This window comes from Ochotona curzoniae, unplaced genomic scaffold (genome assembly GCF_017591425.1).
Source record: "Ochotona curzoniae isolate NIBS_2020 unplaced genomic scaffold, NIBS_Ocur_1.0 contig_1014, whole genome shotgun sequence".
Taxonomy (NCBI): Eukaryota; Metazoa; Chordata; class Mammalia; order Lagomorpha; family Ochotonidae; genus Ochotona; species Ochotona curzoniae.
The window spans coordinates 37,344,317-37,358,973 of record NW_024464920.1 but is presented as its reverse complement, the minus strand read 5'-3'; the positions used below and the strand labels follow the sequence as shown (position 1 = coordinate 37,358,973).

The following is a 14,657-nucleotide window of genomic DNA, read 5'->3' as shown; positions in this document are numbered from 1 at the left end:
TTCTTGACATGAAATAATCTAATTTGGAAAGTAGCTCTTTTATTGTTAATCACCGCCATTCACCAAACAAGATAGCTCATCAAATGTGATTTTAGAATCTCAAACCTTATATGATATGACAGAGGGGTGATTTTTGTGAACCCTTTATATAATGTGCAGATGGATGTGCGTTTTTCTGGGGTCTCTTGCTATATTAGTTTTTCACAGAGGGCCATAGCCTGAAGGTTAAAGAAAAGTTGCCAGATTAGCTTTTTTTTTTTTTTTAAAAAAAGATTTATTTATATTTATTGAAAAGGCAGATATATATAGAGGAGGAGAGACAGAGGAAGATCTTCTATCCGTTGATTCACTCCCCAGGTGGCCGCAATGGCTGAAGCTGAGCCAGTCCGAAGGCAGGATCCAGGAGTTGCTTCTGGGTCTCCCACATGGGTGCAGTGTACCAACGCTTTGGGCCATCCTTGACTGCTTTCCCAAGCCACAAGCAGGGAGCTAGATGGGAAGTGGGGCTGCCTGGATTAAAACCAGTGCCCATATGGGATCCTGGTGCGTTCAAGGAGAGGACTTCAGCTGCTAGACTATCGTGCTGGGCTCCAGATTAGCTTCTTTTGATTGATTATACACCTTCCATCCCAAGAGGAGATGGAAGCTACCTTTGACCATGCCTGCTCTTTAAGCCCTATAAAGCAGAGAGGAGGTGAAGCAGGAAAGATGAGTGAATACAGTAGTTGTTTTTAAATAATAAATTTTGTTTTTGATGTTTAAATAGTTGAGAAGGATGCATGTCCATGTGGACCACCGGTTAGAGTGGGAAGGGTCAAGAAATCGGGGAAAGTAGATGAGACAATTGCTTCCTTTTTTTTTTTTTCTTTTATCTGGGGGAAGGAGAGAGAGCCAGGGAGAAGGCCGTTCCCAGCAGCTTAGCCACATCAGTACCCAGGGATTTATGATGTCCCAATGTGGACGATGTTCTGAAGGTAATGCTTAAGTGGTTTTTATGGTTCTGAGATGCTGTTGGTTTTGTTGCTCCAAGGTTGAGAAAATCCAAAGTCCATTGGCTGACACAGTCCACCTTAGAATTTCCACTTGCCCAGATACTTGCTGTCAAAACTTGGCCAGGGGAGTTGTCCATTTTGTCCTGCCTTCCATGGTACTAGGCATCTTCTGCAGACTTCACTGATCTGTCATGTCCCCCTATGAGCATCTGGGCATATTGTCCACTGCACAGGCTCCAGCAACATGAAGACCTAGTTCTGACATCTGCACTCCACATCACTACAGACCCAATGATTTTTGCCATGTTTAGTGTTCTGAGTCCAGTGGTCCAGTATGGGGATCCCCAAAAAAACTTCACCAGAGGAGACCCAGATCTTACTCCTGTGTGTGCCAGCCAGTCTGGCTCAGTCTGTCACCCACATCAGCTTACACACACACACTTATGGTTGCTGTTGCCCAGTCAGTTCTGTCCCCAGCCTCATCTTTTATGCAAACCAATTGTGGTGCAGCCCTGCCCACCACACACTTTGCCTCACACACACCAGCTGGAACTGCAGCCTAGTGGGCGCAACTAATGGTCTTCCAAATATCCTGAGGGAGAAGAGATTAGAATGGTGCCAGTCACTCCTGGTATTCTAGGCCCATGTCTGCCAGTGGACTGGCTGTGACCTTGACCAAGTTACTCCCTCTGGCCTTGGTCTCTTCATCTGCAGAAGGAGATTGGAGGTTCCAAGGTCAGCTAAATAAAGTGCCAAGTACATATGGGAACGAGTATAACCTTGAGTTGAAGCTTGTAAAAAGGACTGGTAAGAAGAGTCCAGCATCAGACCTCCTCAGCGGTTTAATTGTACACAGGCTGGAAGCATTTTTACTGTCAGTTCCTTTTGCTTTCTGTGCTTCTCTGGCAGAGAAAGGGAAGAAAAATAATCTTCCAAACTTAAGGGCGAGGACCTTTGAACTGACTAGGATTTTAGTTTCACCCTCAACTGGCCGCTAGGGGGCAGCTTTGCCCCAGGATCAGGAACTAGGTCTGATAAACTCGGTACCGCCCCAAGTGATAAGCGGGTAACGGCAAACTTAAAATTTGCTTAGAGATATATGATTATGAACTCCATATTGAGCGGTGTTAAATTTGGGCCTTTAAAATGGCTATTTTAGAAAATATTGAAAAAGACTCGAGTGCTTTTCCGTAATTTAGGGAGAAATGTAATGGGAGTCCCAACCATCCCAAAGGTTGAGAACCTTATTTGAGGTTTGCCTTTCCCCCATTCCTTCGCCTTGCTTTCGCTCCAGACCTATTGCATTGCAACACAGAAATCCGTCAAAAACAAGGGCGGGGTTGGAGCTCACCAAGTGGGCTGGGACGCACCCTCCACCCCACCCCATCTCCGGGCGAGCAGCGGGGCTGGCCCTGGCCGGGGGCGTCTCCGAGCCGCCCACCTCCTTCGTCATCTCACGTTGCCCGAGTTCTGGACAGTGCTGGACATCGGGACCCATTCCTCGCCTACCAAGGCCCATAACTGACTGAAGTCACCAGGCTGTCAACCGTTGAGTGGAGACAAGAAACATCCTTCTAGGCTCTGAGTCCTAACAGCGCCCACCCGCCTCCCCGGCCTCCGGGTGGGAGGCCCGGGAGTCCGGAAGTGGCCGATGACCAAGGGACCAGCCGAGGGGTGCGAGTGATCCTTCACTCCCGCCTCACGTCACGGCGCTAGCCCCGCCCCCCGCGAGCAGTCACGGGCAGCAGAGCTGGCAAAACTGCCGAGAGGTGCGGACGACTAACCCGGTAAGGGGGCTGCGGGATGCAGGTAGGAGGGAGGCAGGCAGAGGGCCGTGGTGCCGGGCACCCAGCCTCCACGATGAGGAGGCTGCCGCTGCTCGGCCTATGCTCTCCCTGCGGGTGTACTCTTGAGCCCCTGGGATGTTGCCCTGAGATCCTCTGAGCCAGCAGCTAGGCAGTGGCAATAGGGACTATTGCTTCTGCCCGGATAGGGGACCTAGCTACCTACCTAAAGCGCCCCCGGGGGATGAGGGCCCCCATACCAGCGGCTGCATTTGCTGTATTGCAGCAAAAGGCTGCCTCTCCCACACCCAGGAGCCTGGGTTGTGCTGCGAGTCCTGTCTGTTTGGCTTTAGTCTGGTTCTAGCAGGCTTCTGGATTAGTGGGGAGGGCAAGCATTCCGTGGTCAAAGGGGGAAGTTGTAGACTCCATTCCTGTTCCCACTGGTTCATTGGTTTCTCTGTCTTGTACCTCCTCAGAAATCAGGACACTCACCTCTCCACTCTGGCCTGGGAGGTGGGGGGTGGAGAAGGGGGGGACGGGCATGACAAAAACTGCTTTGGGGCGGACAGCTGTAAAAAGGAACTTCCTTCTCTAACTCATCCCCTGACACCTTGGTCGTTGACCGCTCCAATTGCTCAGCTCACTGGAATGCAGAGACCAAGGCTGGTGCAGAAGTGCAGGTGCGGATCCAGTTCCCAGCAGTGTACAGTGTGGGGTGTGGAGGGAAGGAGGTGCTGAAAGGCCTTTAGAGACAGTGTTGTTTGCTGATCAACTCAGCTCAGCCGCACAGATCTCATTTCAGATCGGAAGGTGCAGGTGCCTAGAGGCTTGGTGTCTTGCCCACAGAGCAGGGCTGGTTAATAGCTGAGCCTGGTTTCACAAGTTCCCTGCCATCGGCCTCTAGACTCTGAGCTGCTGCCACTACCCTTTTCACATTGTTGTTCTTTTAAGTCAGTCTGATCCTGAGTTAGTCCTTGTTGATGTTCAACAGTGTGGTTGGCAGACTGGACAGTAGGCAGTTAGCATCTGCCCTTTAGGTTCCCACTAGGTTTAGACACTTTTCTCTAATGGATAAAGTAAGCTGTTGTGGATCCTAGAAGCACCTGCCTCTCCCCTAGTGAACTCCTCCTAGCTTATTGCGAGGGTCCCTGCGATTCCTTATGTGCCCACAGAGCTCTTTGCTGACCTTCCCCCATCTTCCTCCTCCCACCCATCCCCGTTCAAGTCTCCCTAACATGCCCTCCCAGACATCTTATTTTGATCCCACAATCTTCCTGCTACAGGCTGGCCACAATGCTGCCGCTGCTGCTACCCAGGGCTGTGGTCTCAGGACTCCGTGGGGCCTGCAGGTAAGCCATCCTGAGGCTCATCCTGTTGGCTTGATAACAGTTATCTTATCTGCAAGATAAAGAGTTGAAGGGGTGGCCTGGGAGGATAGGGAAAGTCTGATCCCCTTGCCAGAAGAGGTTACCTCTCCCTCTTCCACACTCAGGTCAAGCCCCTCCTGGCTCTGCACTCGGGCCTGCTCTACAAACGACTCCTTTCAGCCCCAGGGTCCCAACCTCTGCAATTCTGGTGAGGGTTCCAGCACCAGTGGATGGAGAGTCCTGGGGTCCCTTCTTGGCCTCGGGGCAGCATTGGCCTATCATAACCATCGCTGTAGGGTAAGTAACAAAAAAGCTTCATAGTGGGAACCAAACGTTCTGAGTGAGCTCCTCAACCCTGTGACTTGTATTCTTGCTGTTCAATTTTTTTTTTTTAAAGATTTATTTATTTGTAGGGCCCAGCGCAGTGGCCTTAGAAGCTGGGGTCCTTGCTCGGATCCCATGTAGGTGCTGGTTCTAGTCCCGGCAGCCCTGCTTCCTCCATGTAGGTGCTGGTTCTAGTCCCAGCAGCCCCGCTTCCCATCCTTCTCCTTGTTTGTGGCCTGGGAAGGCAGTTGAGGACAGCCTGGGGGCCTTGAGATTCTACCCCCTTGTGGGAGCCCTGGAGGAGGTTCCTGGCTTCTGGCTTCAGATCGGTACAGCAGCAGCCATTGCAGCTGCTTGGGAAGTGAATCTTCGGGAGGAAAATCTTCCTGTCTCTTATCCTCTCTCTCTATATATATATCTGACTTTGCAATAAAAATAAATAAATCCTTAAAAATTTTTATTGGAAAGACAAATTTACAGAAAGGAACAGAAACAAAGAAGAGATCTTTCTTCTGCAGGTTCACTCCCCAAATAGCTATAACAGACAGAGCTGGGCTGATCTGAAGCAGGAGCCAGAAGCTTCTTCCAGGTCTCCCACATGAGTGCAGGTTGGGCCATCCTATACTACTTTTCCAGGACACAAGCAGGGAGCTGGATGGGAAGTAGAGCAGCTGGAACATGAACCAGAACCCATATGGGATGCCAGCACTTGCAGGCAAAGTATTAGCCAATTGAGTCATCTTGCTGTATTCCCCACACAGCCCAGGGTAACCAGATGGTATCTGCCACCTTGGGTTCCATGGCTAAGGCGGTGGGTTGTGTGAGGGTCAATGGTGTGATTTCTTCTTAACACGCTCGTCCCTTGTGTTTTGGCCTCTGCTGGCCAGCAGGCTGCCCAGAAAGAGTCACCACACATCTACACTAAGGAGGAAGTCCGTTCCCACAGCAGACCCGAGACTGGGGTCTGGGTAACATTTGGTGGTGAGGTCTTCGATGTCACCGAATTTGTGGAACTGCACCCAGGGGGACCATCAAAGCTGATGCTTGCAGCGGGGGGTCCCCTAGAGCCATTCTGGGCCCTCTATGCAGCTCACAACCAGCCCCATGTGCGGGAGCTACTGGCTCAGTACAAGATTGGGGAGCTGGACCCCAAAGACAACACACCCTCTACCTTAGACACATCTGACCCTTACGCCAATGATCCTGTCCGGCATCCAGCCCTTAAGGTCAACAGCCAGCGTCCTTTCAATGCGGAGCCACCCCCTGAGCTGCTAGCAGAAAACTATATCACACCCAACTCCATCTTCTTCACCCGGAACCATCTGCCTGTCCCCAACGTGGACCCAGACACCTACCGCCTACATGTCGTCGGGGCCCCGGGGAGTGACTCCCTGTCTCTGTCTCTGGATGACTTACGTAAGTTTCCCAAACATGAGGTCACGGTCACACTGCAGTGTGCTGGCAACCGGCGCTCTGAGATGTCCCAGGTCAAAGAAGTTAAAGGCCTGGAATGGAGGACAGGGGCCATCAGTACCGCCCGATGGGCCGGGGCCCGGCTCTGTGACGTGCTGCTCCAGGCCGGCCACCAGCGTGGTGACACTGAAACCCATGTCTGCTTCGAAGGACTAGACTCAGACCCGACTGGGACCGCCTATGGAGCATCTATCCCCCTGGCTCGGGCCCTGGACCCTGATGCTGACGTCCTGCTCGCCTACGAGATGAATGGGCAGCCCCTGCCTCGTGACCATGGCTTCCCTGTAAGGGTGGTGGTTCCTGGCGTGGTGGGAGCCCGCCAAGTCAAGTGGCTGGGCAGAGTGAGTGTGGAGCCACAGGAAAGTCCCAGCCACTGGCAGCGGCGCGATTACAAGGGCTTCTCCCCATCCGTGGACTGGGATACAGTGGATTTCGACTCTGCTCCATCTATTCAGGAACTGCCTGTCCAGTCGGCCATCACGGAGCCCCTGGATGGGGAGACCATTCAGTCAGGAGAGGTGACGGTCAAGGGCTACGCCTGGAGTGGTGGTGGCAGGGCTGTGATCCGGGTGGACGTGTCTCTGGATGGTGGCCTCACCTGGCAGGCAGCTGAGCTGCATGGCGAGGAGCAGTGCCCCAGGAAGGCATGGGCCTGGCGTCTGTGGCAGCTACAGGCCCCTGTGCCAGCTGGGCAGAAGGAATTGAACATTGTCTGCAAGGCTGTGGATGACAGCTACAATGTACAGCCAGACACGGTGGCACCCATTTGGAACCTTCGAGGTGTGCTCAGCAATGCCTGGCACCGTGTCAGGGTCCAGGTTGCCCCTTGAGATGGTGGAAGGCAGACATCTACCTTGGAATCACCACAGCCCCTCGCCCCACCTTCTGCTCACCTCCTGGACCACAGCCCTGTTCGGTGTCTTCCCACACCTAACCCAGGTACACGCCTCGCACATGTCGGCCAGGCGCCCACCCGTTCCCCACCATTGTTACATCTCCCTGCCTCCTGACCCCATCCGTGTTGTTCAGAGAGGGGCTGGGGGCTGGTGAGAAAAGGGATTCCACAAATATGCAACTTTCTCCTTTCTGCCTCACCCCACCCCTGACTCATCCCCAGTGAGAACTTCTCTCATGTTGCTTCTGGATTCCTGAGGAAACCAGTGATCCGTGTAAGAACAGGGTGTGTTCTCTGCTACCTCTTCTGGGATACTAGCATTGTTGAGAAAAGCTGGGGGCCTAATTCTGTCCCCTTTTTAAAAATCCAACTTTTCTAAATTCATCAATAAAGCAGTTATCTGTTTAAGACAACGAGTCTGGGGCGTTAATATGGGGATGTTCAGGAGCCTAGCCCCCAACCCAGCAAAAAGAAAGGGCGTGGGGAAGTGAGGCTTCCTCTGCTGTGCGTTGGGTCTCGGCCAGGCCGTCGGGAGTAACGACACCCTAGGTGCCCCTGAGGACAAGGGGACCTGAAGGTTCGTCCCCTCCAACCTGTCCTCCCGCACGCCCGCCTGGAAAGACGCAGCATACCAAGTTGGAAAAGAAAAAAAATCCGTGTTGCCGCAGGGCCAGGCACCAGGGCAGGCATCCCGGGGCACGTGGTGCGCCCAGTTTCCACACGGGACGCCGGCCAAGCGCCAGCGTTTGAGTCACCCTCGGTGCGCGACAGCTTTTTCGGACTGGAGCCTTTCGACGCTCGGCTATTCTCCCCTAGCTCCTCTCCCTTTTTTTTTTCCCCCAGCAGTCTCCCCGGCTTGGGGGCGCTCGGTGTTCGGCCACGCCGCCTGTCGCTTGGTAGTGGGACCGGAAGTTGTTCGGGGGAGGGGTGGGGGGGGAGAAGGCAGTGATGGGGGGGGCTCCTGAGGGGGGCCAGTCCCTCCTCAGGTGAAGCCACTGATGAAGATGGAGCCGCCGCCGCCGCTGAGCGACCGGGCCCCGGCTCCGGCCCGGTTGCCGCCGCCCCAGTGACCCTGCTACCCCCGCACTGGGCCAACCGGGCCAGAGTGGGGGACCCCTGCCGCCCCGCCCCCTCCCCCTAACAGCATTCCCTCTCCCCCACCCCCAACAGCCTGCGCGCGCGCGGAGACGCCTCAGGTGAGTGGGGGCGGGGCTTCGCGAGGCGGGGGAGGGGCCTCGGCGGCAAAGGCGGGGCCTGAGGGGCTGGGGCGCGAGGCGAGGGGGAGCCGTGGGCAGCGGGTGGGCGAGGGCCGGGGGCGGCCACCGGCGACCCGAGGCCCCGGCATTGAGAGGAGGCAGCGGGGCCCTGGAGGTCCTCAAGAGTCGAGAGATGATGGGTCGAGGCCGTGGGCTGAGGATGGTGGGAACTGGAGTGCTCCCAAGGAGATGGGGGACTCCTCCGTGGGGGCGGCCTGCCGGGGTTAGAACCGACGGAGAGAACAGAGAGGATGCCTGAGAGAAGCGCACACCCAGCGAGGGATCGAGGGGTTTGGTTGCGAAGACTGGAGTGAAAGCCACAGGCCGAAGTGGTGGTGATGAGCGGACAGAAGAAAGGTGGTTGAGCAGTGAAGTTAGGGAGCAGTGAGTAGGGGTGCTGGCAGGAGCGTGTGAGCACGGCTCAGAGCTCTTAAGAATGGGGCAAAGGAAGCCCCTGGGGCAGGCTACACACCTGGGGAGCAGGCTGCCGGGCTTCTAGAATACGGAGACTGCCCTCCGTTGGCCCCCCTCCCACAGACCCAATCTTCCTGACTCCTGGTCGGCTAGCTGTGTAGATTCTCACTGTCCACACGTGACTGCCTGCAGACCGTGCAGAACTGAATGGAATGTGGTTCCTTAGATAACCTAGTTAGGTGAGAGATGCCTAGTCCCCTCTCCGGAGCCAAGAACTTACTGACTCTGCCCCAGGAAGATCCCCATGGTCACTTTGTGTCAAGTTTTACATTCCTCCTCTTGCCTCGTTCCCTCATAAGTAAAACTGTCTGTTTACAGCTCTACCGGCTCTCATGTCTGGCATCTGCTGCTGAGCCCGTCTCCCCAAAACCTGAGGCCCCCCCGGGGTAGCAGCAGTGGGTTTGGTTTTGTTCCTGTCATGCTCACATTTCAGCCTTAAGGCTTCAGTTTGCCTTCCGGGATTATGGCCACCAACTGACCACAGAGTATGACCGCCTCCCCTAACTGATCTTTGCCCACTGGCTTGTGGGGAAGGTTTGTGTCTAAATCCTTCGGAAGCAAGGAAAACACATGTCTGACATCCCAGATCACCTCCTCTAAGGCATCTCAGATTCTGAGAGCATCAGCCACACCAGTCTTAGTGTCAAGTCTGGTGGAGAATGTACAAAAGGCTTAACGGATAATCCTTCCTCTGCTCAGGAGCCCATCAGTGTCAGCAGGTCCGGGAACCCTGCGAGCTTGCCTTCCCCTCGTAGCAGTCCTAAACCAGAGAACCCACACAGTGCCTTGGGCCGTGAGAACAGTCAGATGAGGGGCTCCTGAGGTAAAGTCTTGCAACTATGGCCTTGCCAGTAGGAAGCAGGAGAGATTTCCCTAGAGTGTTGGGGGGGGGGCGGCTCACTGTGGGCACAGCCCCCCTCTGACAGCTTCCCACTTAAGTCTCACCTCACCCACAGCTGCTGATGGCTCCAGCCCAGCGCCCTCCCCCAGCCCCCACCTGCAGGCCGTTCCCTTGCAGCCTGTGCGTGGTTCACTTCCTCTCAGCAGGTTGAGGGTAAGTCACATTTCAGGACTCCCTGACCTTTTCCCAGTGAAAATGCAACTGAAAAGTTTCTTCTTGCTTTCTTTTAAGTTTGAAAGCTGCAGCCTGTACTTCCCAGCATGGGAGACACTCATCCGGCTTTTCACCCTATCAGTAGCTACAAAAGAATTACTTTCTTCCAGACTGGCCACCTGCCCTCCTCCCCACTTCATTCACACACAGGTGCTAAGAAAAAAAAAAGTTGCTGTTGGGCAGGTGTTTGTAGCCTCCTTTTGTTGTGTGGGAAAATGTTGAGAATATGGGATGCTGCGGTGCAAAGGGACTCCCTTTCTTGATTGGTTTCTTGACTCTGCTGGAGAAGGCTTTGAATTCCAGGCTGTTTGATTTGCCTCCTCTTCTAAGCAGAGGTACGGGCTCCATTCTGGAAACAGAGAGACAGGGTCAGGACGTATCAGAGAAAAGCATCCAAGTAAGGGTCGGACTGATCTTAATGACCTGGTCCCCCCGGGTGGGACCTGCTTGGAAGCCTCTGATGTGGTACATGTGCTGGGGAAGTCCTTCATCTCAGGAACGCTGTTCCCACCTTACGGAGACTTAGCATCTAGTCCTGGTATTTCCTACAGGCCCATGATTTCTAACAGAAGACATGGGAAAAAGAAAATGTTTTCTTCTCGCATCCCTAAGCCTGTATCTCCAGTTCAGCAATTTAAGACGCCAAAGATGCAATGCCCAAAGCTGTTCATTCTGAAGCTGAGGAAGGAAGGCAGGTGATTCCAGGCGTTTTTTTTTTTTTTTTTTTAAACAGACTAAGAAACTGGAGACCTTTTGCCAGCTCCATTCTGCTCTGAGGCACTTCTGTCCTCAACCCTTCAAAACATGAAGGAGAAAGGCACACCCGATTAACTTAGAGCAAGATTGTTAAGAGAGAAACCTGAAAGTATCTTATCTTTCTGGCTCAAACAACAGTGAGGCCTTTTTTTTCTTTTTCTTCCTTCTTTTTTTTCAAGGCAGAAACAGATGGAGAAAGATCTTGCATTTGGTAGTTCACTCCCCAAATGTCTACAACAGCCAGGGCTGGACTGGGCCAAGCGGAATCCTGAAACTCGAGGTTTTTCATGTGGGGCAAGAACCAAAGTGCTTGAGCTCTCACCTGCTGCCTCCCACACTGTACATTATCAGGAAACTGGAAGCATAAACAGGACCCTAGCCAGGCACGGCAGGCAGGGATGTGGGTATCCCACATGGCAAATGCTTGCTCCAACAGTGAGTTCTTTTGACCAGTACATAGTAGGGACTTCTGGGCCAGGATTGCAAATGCTCTTGTCTCACATGGTTTTGCCACTGTACCTTGCATAAAATAGTTGAGACGCATGTCATTTCAAACACTTGAGAGAGCTAACCTTGTGGTAGGCATCTTCTGCTTCCAAACTGAAGCAGATTTTACTCCCTTGCTCTACTTTCCCCACCCCTGTGCAGAAACACAGCTGAACAGTAGTTACCTTGAGGAGCCTTTCCATACACACAGGGGTATACCCCCCAAATTCCTGAAAGCATCATCTCTTGTAGATCACAGTTGGTGAACCAAAGTGTTTAGCTTGACCCTTCTCCGTAGTTCCTTAAGTTCCAAACTGAGACATGGGAGCAGTAGGATTATCTCCCCTCCCACCATAAATCTCAGCCTTCTCTCTTTCATAGGGAGGACAGAGGAGCACACAGAATGAGAGAAAAGGTGTGTCCACCTGAAAGCTAGATGGAGCCAATGAGGTGCTCTTTCCCCACTACCCAAGTGCTGCATTTCCAGTTATCACTCCTGTTTTTAGGGACTGGCCATTGCTAGGGTGACCTGGGGACTCATACCATCCTCCCTGCTCCCAACACTTGGATAATGAGGCTGAGCCATCTTCATCTGTGTCACCCATAGACAGAAGGTCACTGTCTACAGCCTGGCGAAAAAATGAGTCAGACTTTTCCACTGTAAAGACAGACACATACGCACACACAAAAAGACAGATGCACGAGCTGTACAAAGGTTAGTGAGTTTTCTTCAAAGGGCACAGGCTGACCCTGAAGATGGTTTCAGTTCTACTCATGGCTCAGTGCCAAGGTGTTTTTCTTGGAAAGAGGTGGGCAGACAGTGCGTGATTTGCATTTTTTTCCTTACCTCTGCCCCTTCCCCCTCCCCAAATTTCCAAAGTCCAGTCAGACAGTAGGGCCAGCTGTGTGAGTCCAGCTTGATTTTGCTCAATTTATTCCATTCAGGAGAGTGCAGGCGGGAGAGGATGATGCCACAGGTTTGATCTACTGGAGCTGCTCACCCCACGGGCCAGGCGCCTGAAAATTGTCTTGTGAATAATCACCTGACTCCACCTTCGAACACAGCTCCCATGGGAAACTGGAGAAAAAAAAATTTTGTTCTCCCTGTTGAAATTTGGCAATAATACACACCCCCCCCCCCAAAAAAGCCTGGATCTTTACCACCCTCTTTCCAATAGCATCCTCCTCCCTATCTTTCTACCCACTAGGCCTTACTATCTATATCATTAAAATTCTGATTCAGGGATGTCACTGGATGTAACAAATTTTTCTTTAAAAAAAGAAAAAATATTATTTAAAAAGCAAGATGAGAGAGAGGTAGTAATAGATAGAGATCTTCCATCCACTGACCTGTTCCCCAAATGGCCACATAGCCAGAGCTGGGCCAGGCCAAGGTCAAGAGCTAGGAACTTCATCTGGGTCTTTCACATGGGTATTGGGGTCCAAACACCTGAGCCATCTTCTGCTGTCTTCCCAGATGTACCAGAAAGTTGTATTGGAATTGGAGCATCCAGGACCTGAACTAGCACTGTGACATTGGATGCTGGTTTTGCAAAAGGTGGCTCATCCCCCAGCACCACAACTCCCAGCACCGGATCTGACAAAATTCTTTGGAGGATTTTCAGAGTTTTTATTTCTTGGGATATCTATCCTGTTTCAGGCATTCAGAGCCACTACACAGAGAAAACTGCTTCATCATATTTTTGTTCTCAATATTTAGAGCTGTAGGAATGCTTCAGGGTACCAGGGTAGGAGCTGATGCTATGCCTATCCTTGGAAGCAGGGAACAATCAGGATTGATCATGACTGTTGTTTGTCAGGGAGTCTGGTAGGACACCTTGTGTCTAGAAAGGGCAGCATTGCTGTTCAAATGTGATAACATGTTGGTGAGAGAAGACCAGGGCCATGGAACACTCTTAGGATGCCAAATGAGCTCAACAGAACAGGGAAGAAAATGTCTGCAAAGGTTACTATGACCCATCATTCCTGCCTCCTCTTGGGCACACTTCCTTCTGAATTGGGTGATTGTTTTAGCTTCTGAGTATTGAGCTCACTGGGCTGAATTCACATTACATTATGTGCCTACCTCCATCCCTGAGTGATATTTATGCTGCTTTAAAGCCACCTTCCTGCTAAGATCTTTGAACAAGCCTGTGTTGTGTAACTAACTTCTCTCTCTGTATACCTCCTCCTACTGCAAAGTGTCTCGGGTTGCCACTGCCTAATTTGACCCGGTTCCTCTTAGTATGTTCTGCCTGCCTGGGGAATGCATTAAGGGATAGGGAGGGGAAAGATTGGGAGGACCAACTGCCAGGAGATCTGAGCAGAGTACAGCACATCTACTGATTTTGCATTTGGCTCTCAGAAAACCAGCACTGGGAATAGCAGAATCTCAATCCCTCTCACTTCCAGGGTTACCAACTTGGCGTTTGGACCAGTTGGAAGCAGCTCAATACTGATTTTGCCCAAGATGTGTCACAGAGCACCTGTTAAGAGCAATTAAGAAGGAGGCGAGTTCAGTTTACTGCTAGGAAGAAAGCCCAACTCAAAAAAAAAAAAAAAACAACTCCTTCAGGCCCCACAGGAGATTGTTTTGGGGCCATTTGGGCAAGTGTCCAAGAATGATATGCACTTCCTGAGCCAGTGCTAGCTAAATGCTGTGCTTCAGCTGTTCTGCCCACCTAGTGTGGAGTTAACCTCTGGTTCTCTCTCGGTCTCTCTCTCTCTTTCTCCCTCTCTGTCTCTCTCTCTCTCTCACACACACACACTCAGAGTGTGTGAAATGCTTACGTCAGCATATTTCTCCCTATGGAACTAGCTCAACTTGTTTTTCCTTTTTAAGTAACAGACCCCACTCCCTTGGGAATAACACCAAAGGAAAAGATGCCTTAATTGATGTTAGAACCAGGGGGAAAAAAGGGCCGGGAGATCCACAAAGGCCTGGAGTAAGGCAGCCTCAAGAGGAAGGAAGCAGTGTGATCTAACGGGAGAACCTGCCCAGAGAGGCAGGAGACCTGCAGCTTCCTTGGCTCCAGCAAGGGGCCTAACTGCCATGAGCAGAAAATAGGGAACATTTGTTCACTGTGGCCGTTCCCCAGGTGGAAAGTGGCTGTGGGAAGTTGCATGAGCCACTTTGCAGTAGTTTTGCAAAACCCCAGTGGGCATCTGTGGGGCTGCTGACTTGGAACAGAAAGGAGCCCTGGGCAGCAGCCCTCATCCACAGATCTCGAATCTCGGAGCACCTCCGGTGGCTCCTTCCAAAGGGTCCAAGGTCTGTAACTACAGTGAACTGGAGCTCTTCCAATCATCATGCCTAAGGGAACACTCAAGGAAGCACTTAGGACTGTGGCTTGTTCTAGCTGTCTGGTCCCCAACCTCAGTCCATGCAGGGAAGATGTCAAGAAAGAGGAAAATGTGCTTGGAGAGGTGTCTCCCCATACCTAGGCTTCCCAGGGAAATGTGCTTGAGGCTAGAACTCTCAGACACAATGAGGGGAGCAGTGTTGGTGAAGTGGGGGAATCCCAACTTTTAGCTTTTTCCTGAGCTTTCCCTGTGTGTGTGTTCTGCACTCACTTGCCCTGACTCCCCAGTTCCCATCAGTCTGCCCTAGTGAGATCCTTCTGAGAGACTAGGAGCCCAGACCCTTCCCCTGCCTCACTGGCACTCCCAGATCTACCTCTGGGGCATTGATTTTTCATGAGGTGAGTGGAACAACCAATCTCGGATGTATGTACAT

The 14,657-nt window shown here is 52.2% G+C and overlaps 1 protein-coding gene across 1 annotated transcript; it reads left to right on the top strand.

Annotated features, from left to right (window-relative positions):
- The first annotated feature begins 2,170 nt into the window (after window positions 1-2,170).
- SUOX (sulfite oxidase) lies at window positions 2,171-7,243 on the top strand. The gene is made up of 4 exons (XM_040983937.1): window positions 2,171-2,779; window positions 4,060-4,125; window positions 4,269-4,440; window positions 5,358-7,243. The coding sequence occupies exons 2-4, from the start codon at window positions 4,070-4,072 to the stop codon at window positions 6,768-6,770; spliced, it is 1,641 nt and encodes a 546-aa protein (XP_040839871.1). The 5' UTR covers window positions 2,171-2,779; window positions 4,060-4,069; the 3' UTR covers window positions 6,771-7,243.
- Window positions 7,244-14,657: the final 7,414 nt, after the last annotated feature.

Coding starts and splice junctions, on each gene's coding strand:
- SUOX (XM_040983937.1), top strand. CDS start 4,070: ATGCTGCCGCTGCTGCTACCCAGGGCTGTGGTCTCAGGACTCCGTGGG. Junction 4,126..4,268: donor GGACTCCGTGGGGCCTGCAG/GTAAGCCATCCT, acceptor TTCCACACTCAG/GTCAAGCCCCTCCTGGCTCT. Junction 4,441..5,357: donor ATCATAACCATCGCTGTAGG/GTAAGTAACAAA, acceptor GCTGGCCAGCAG/GCTGCCCAGAAAGAGTCACC.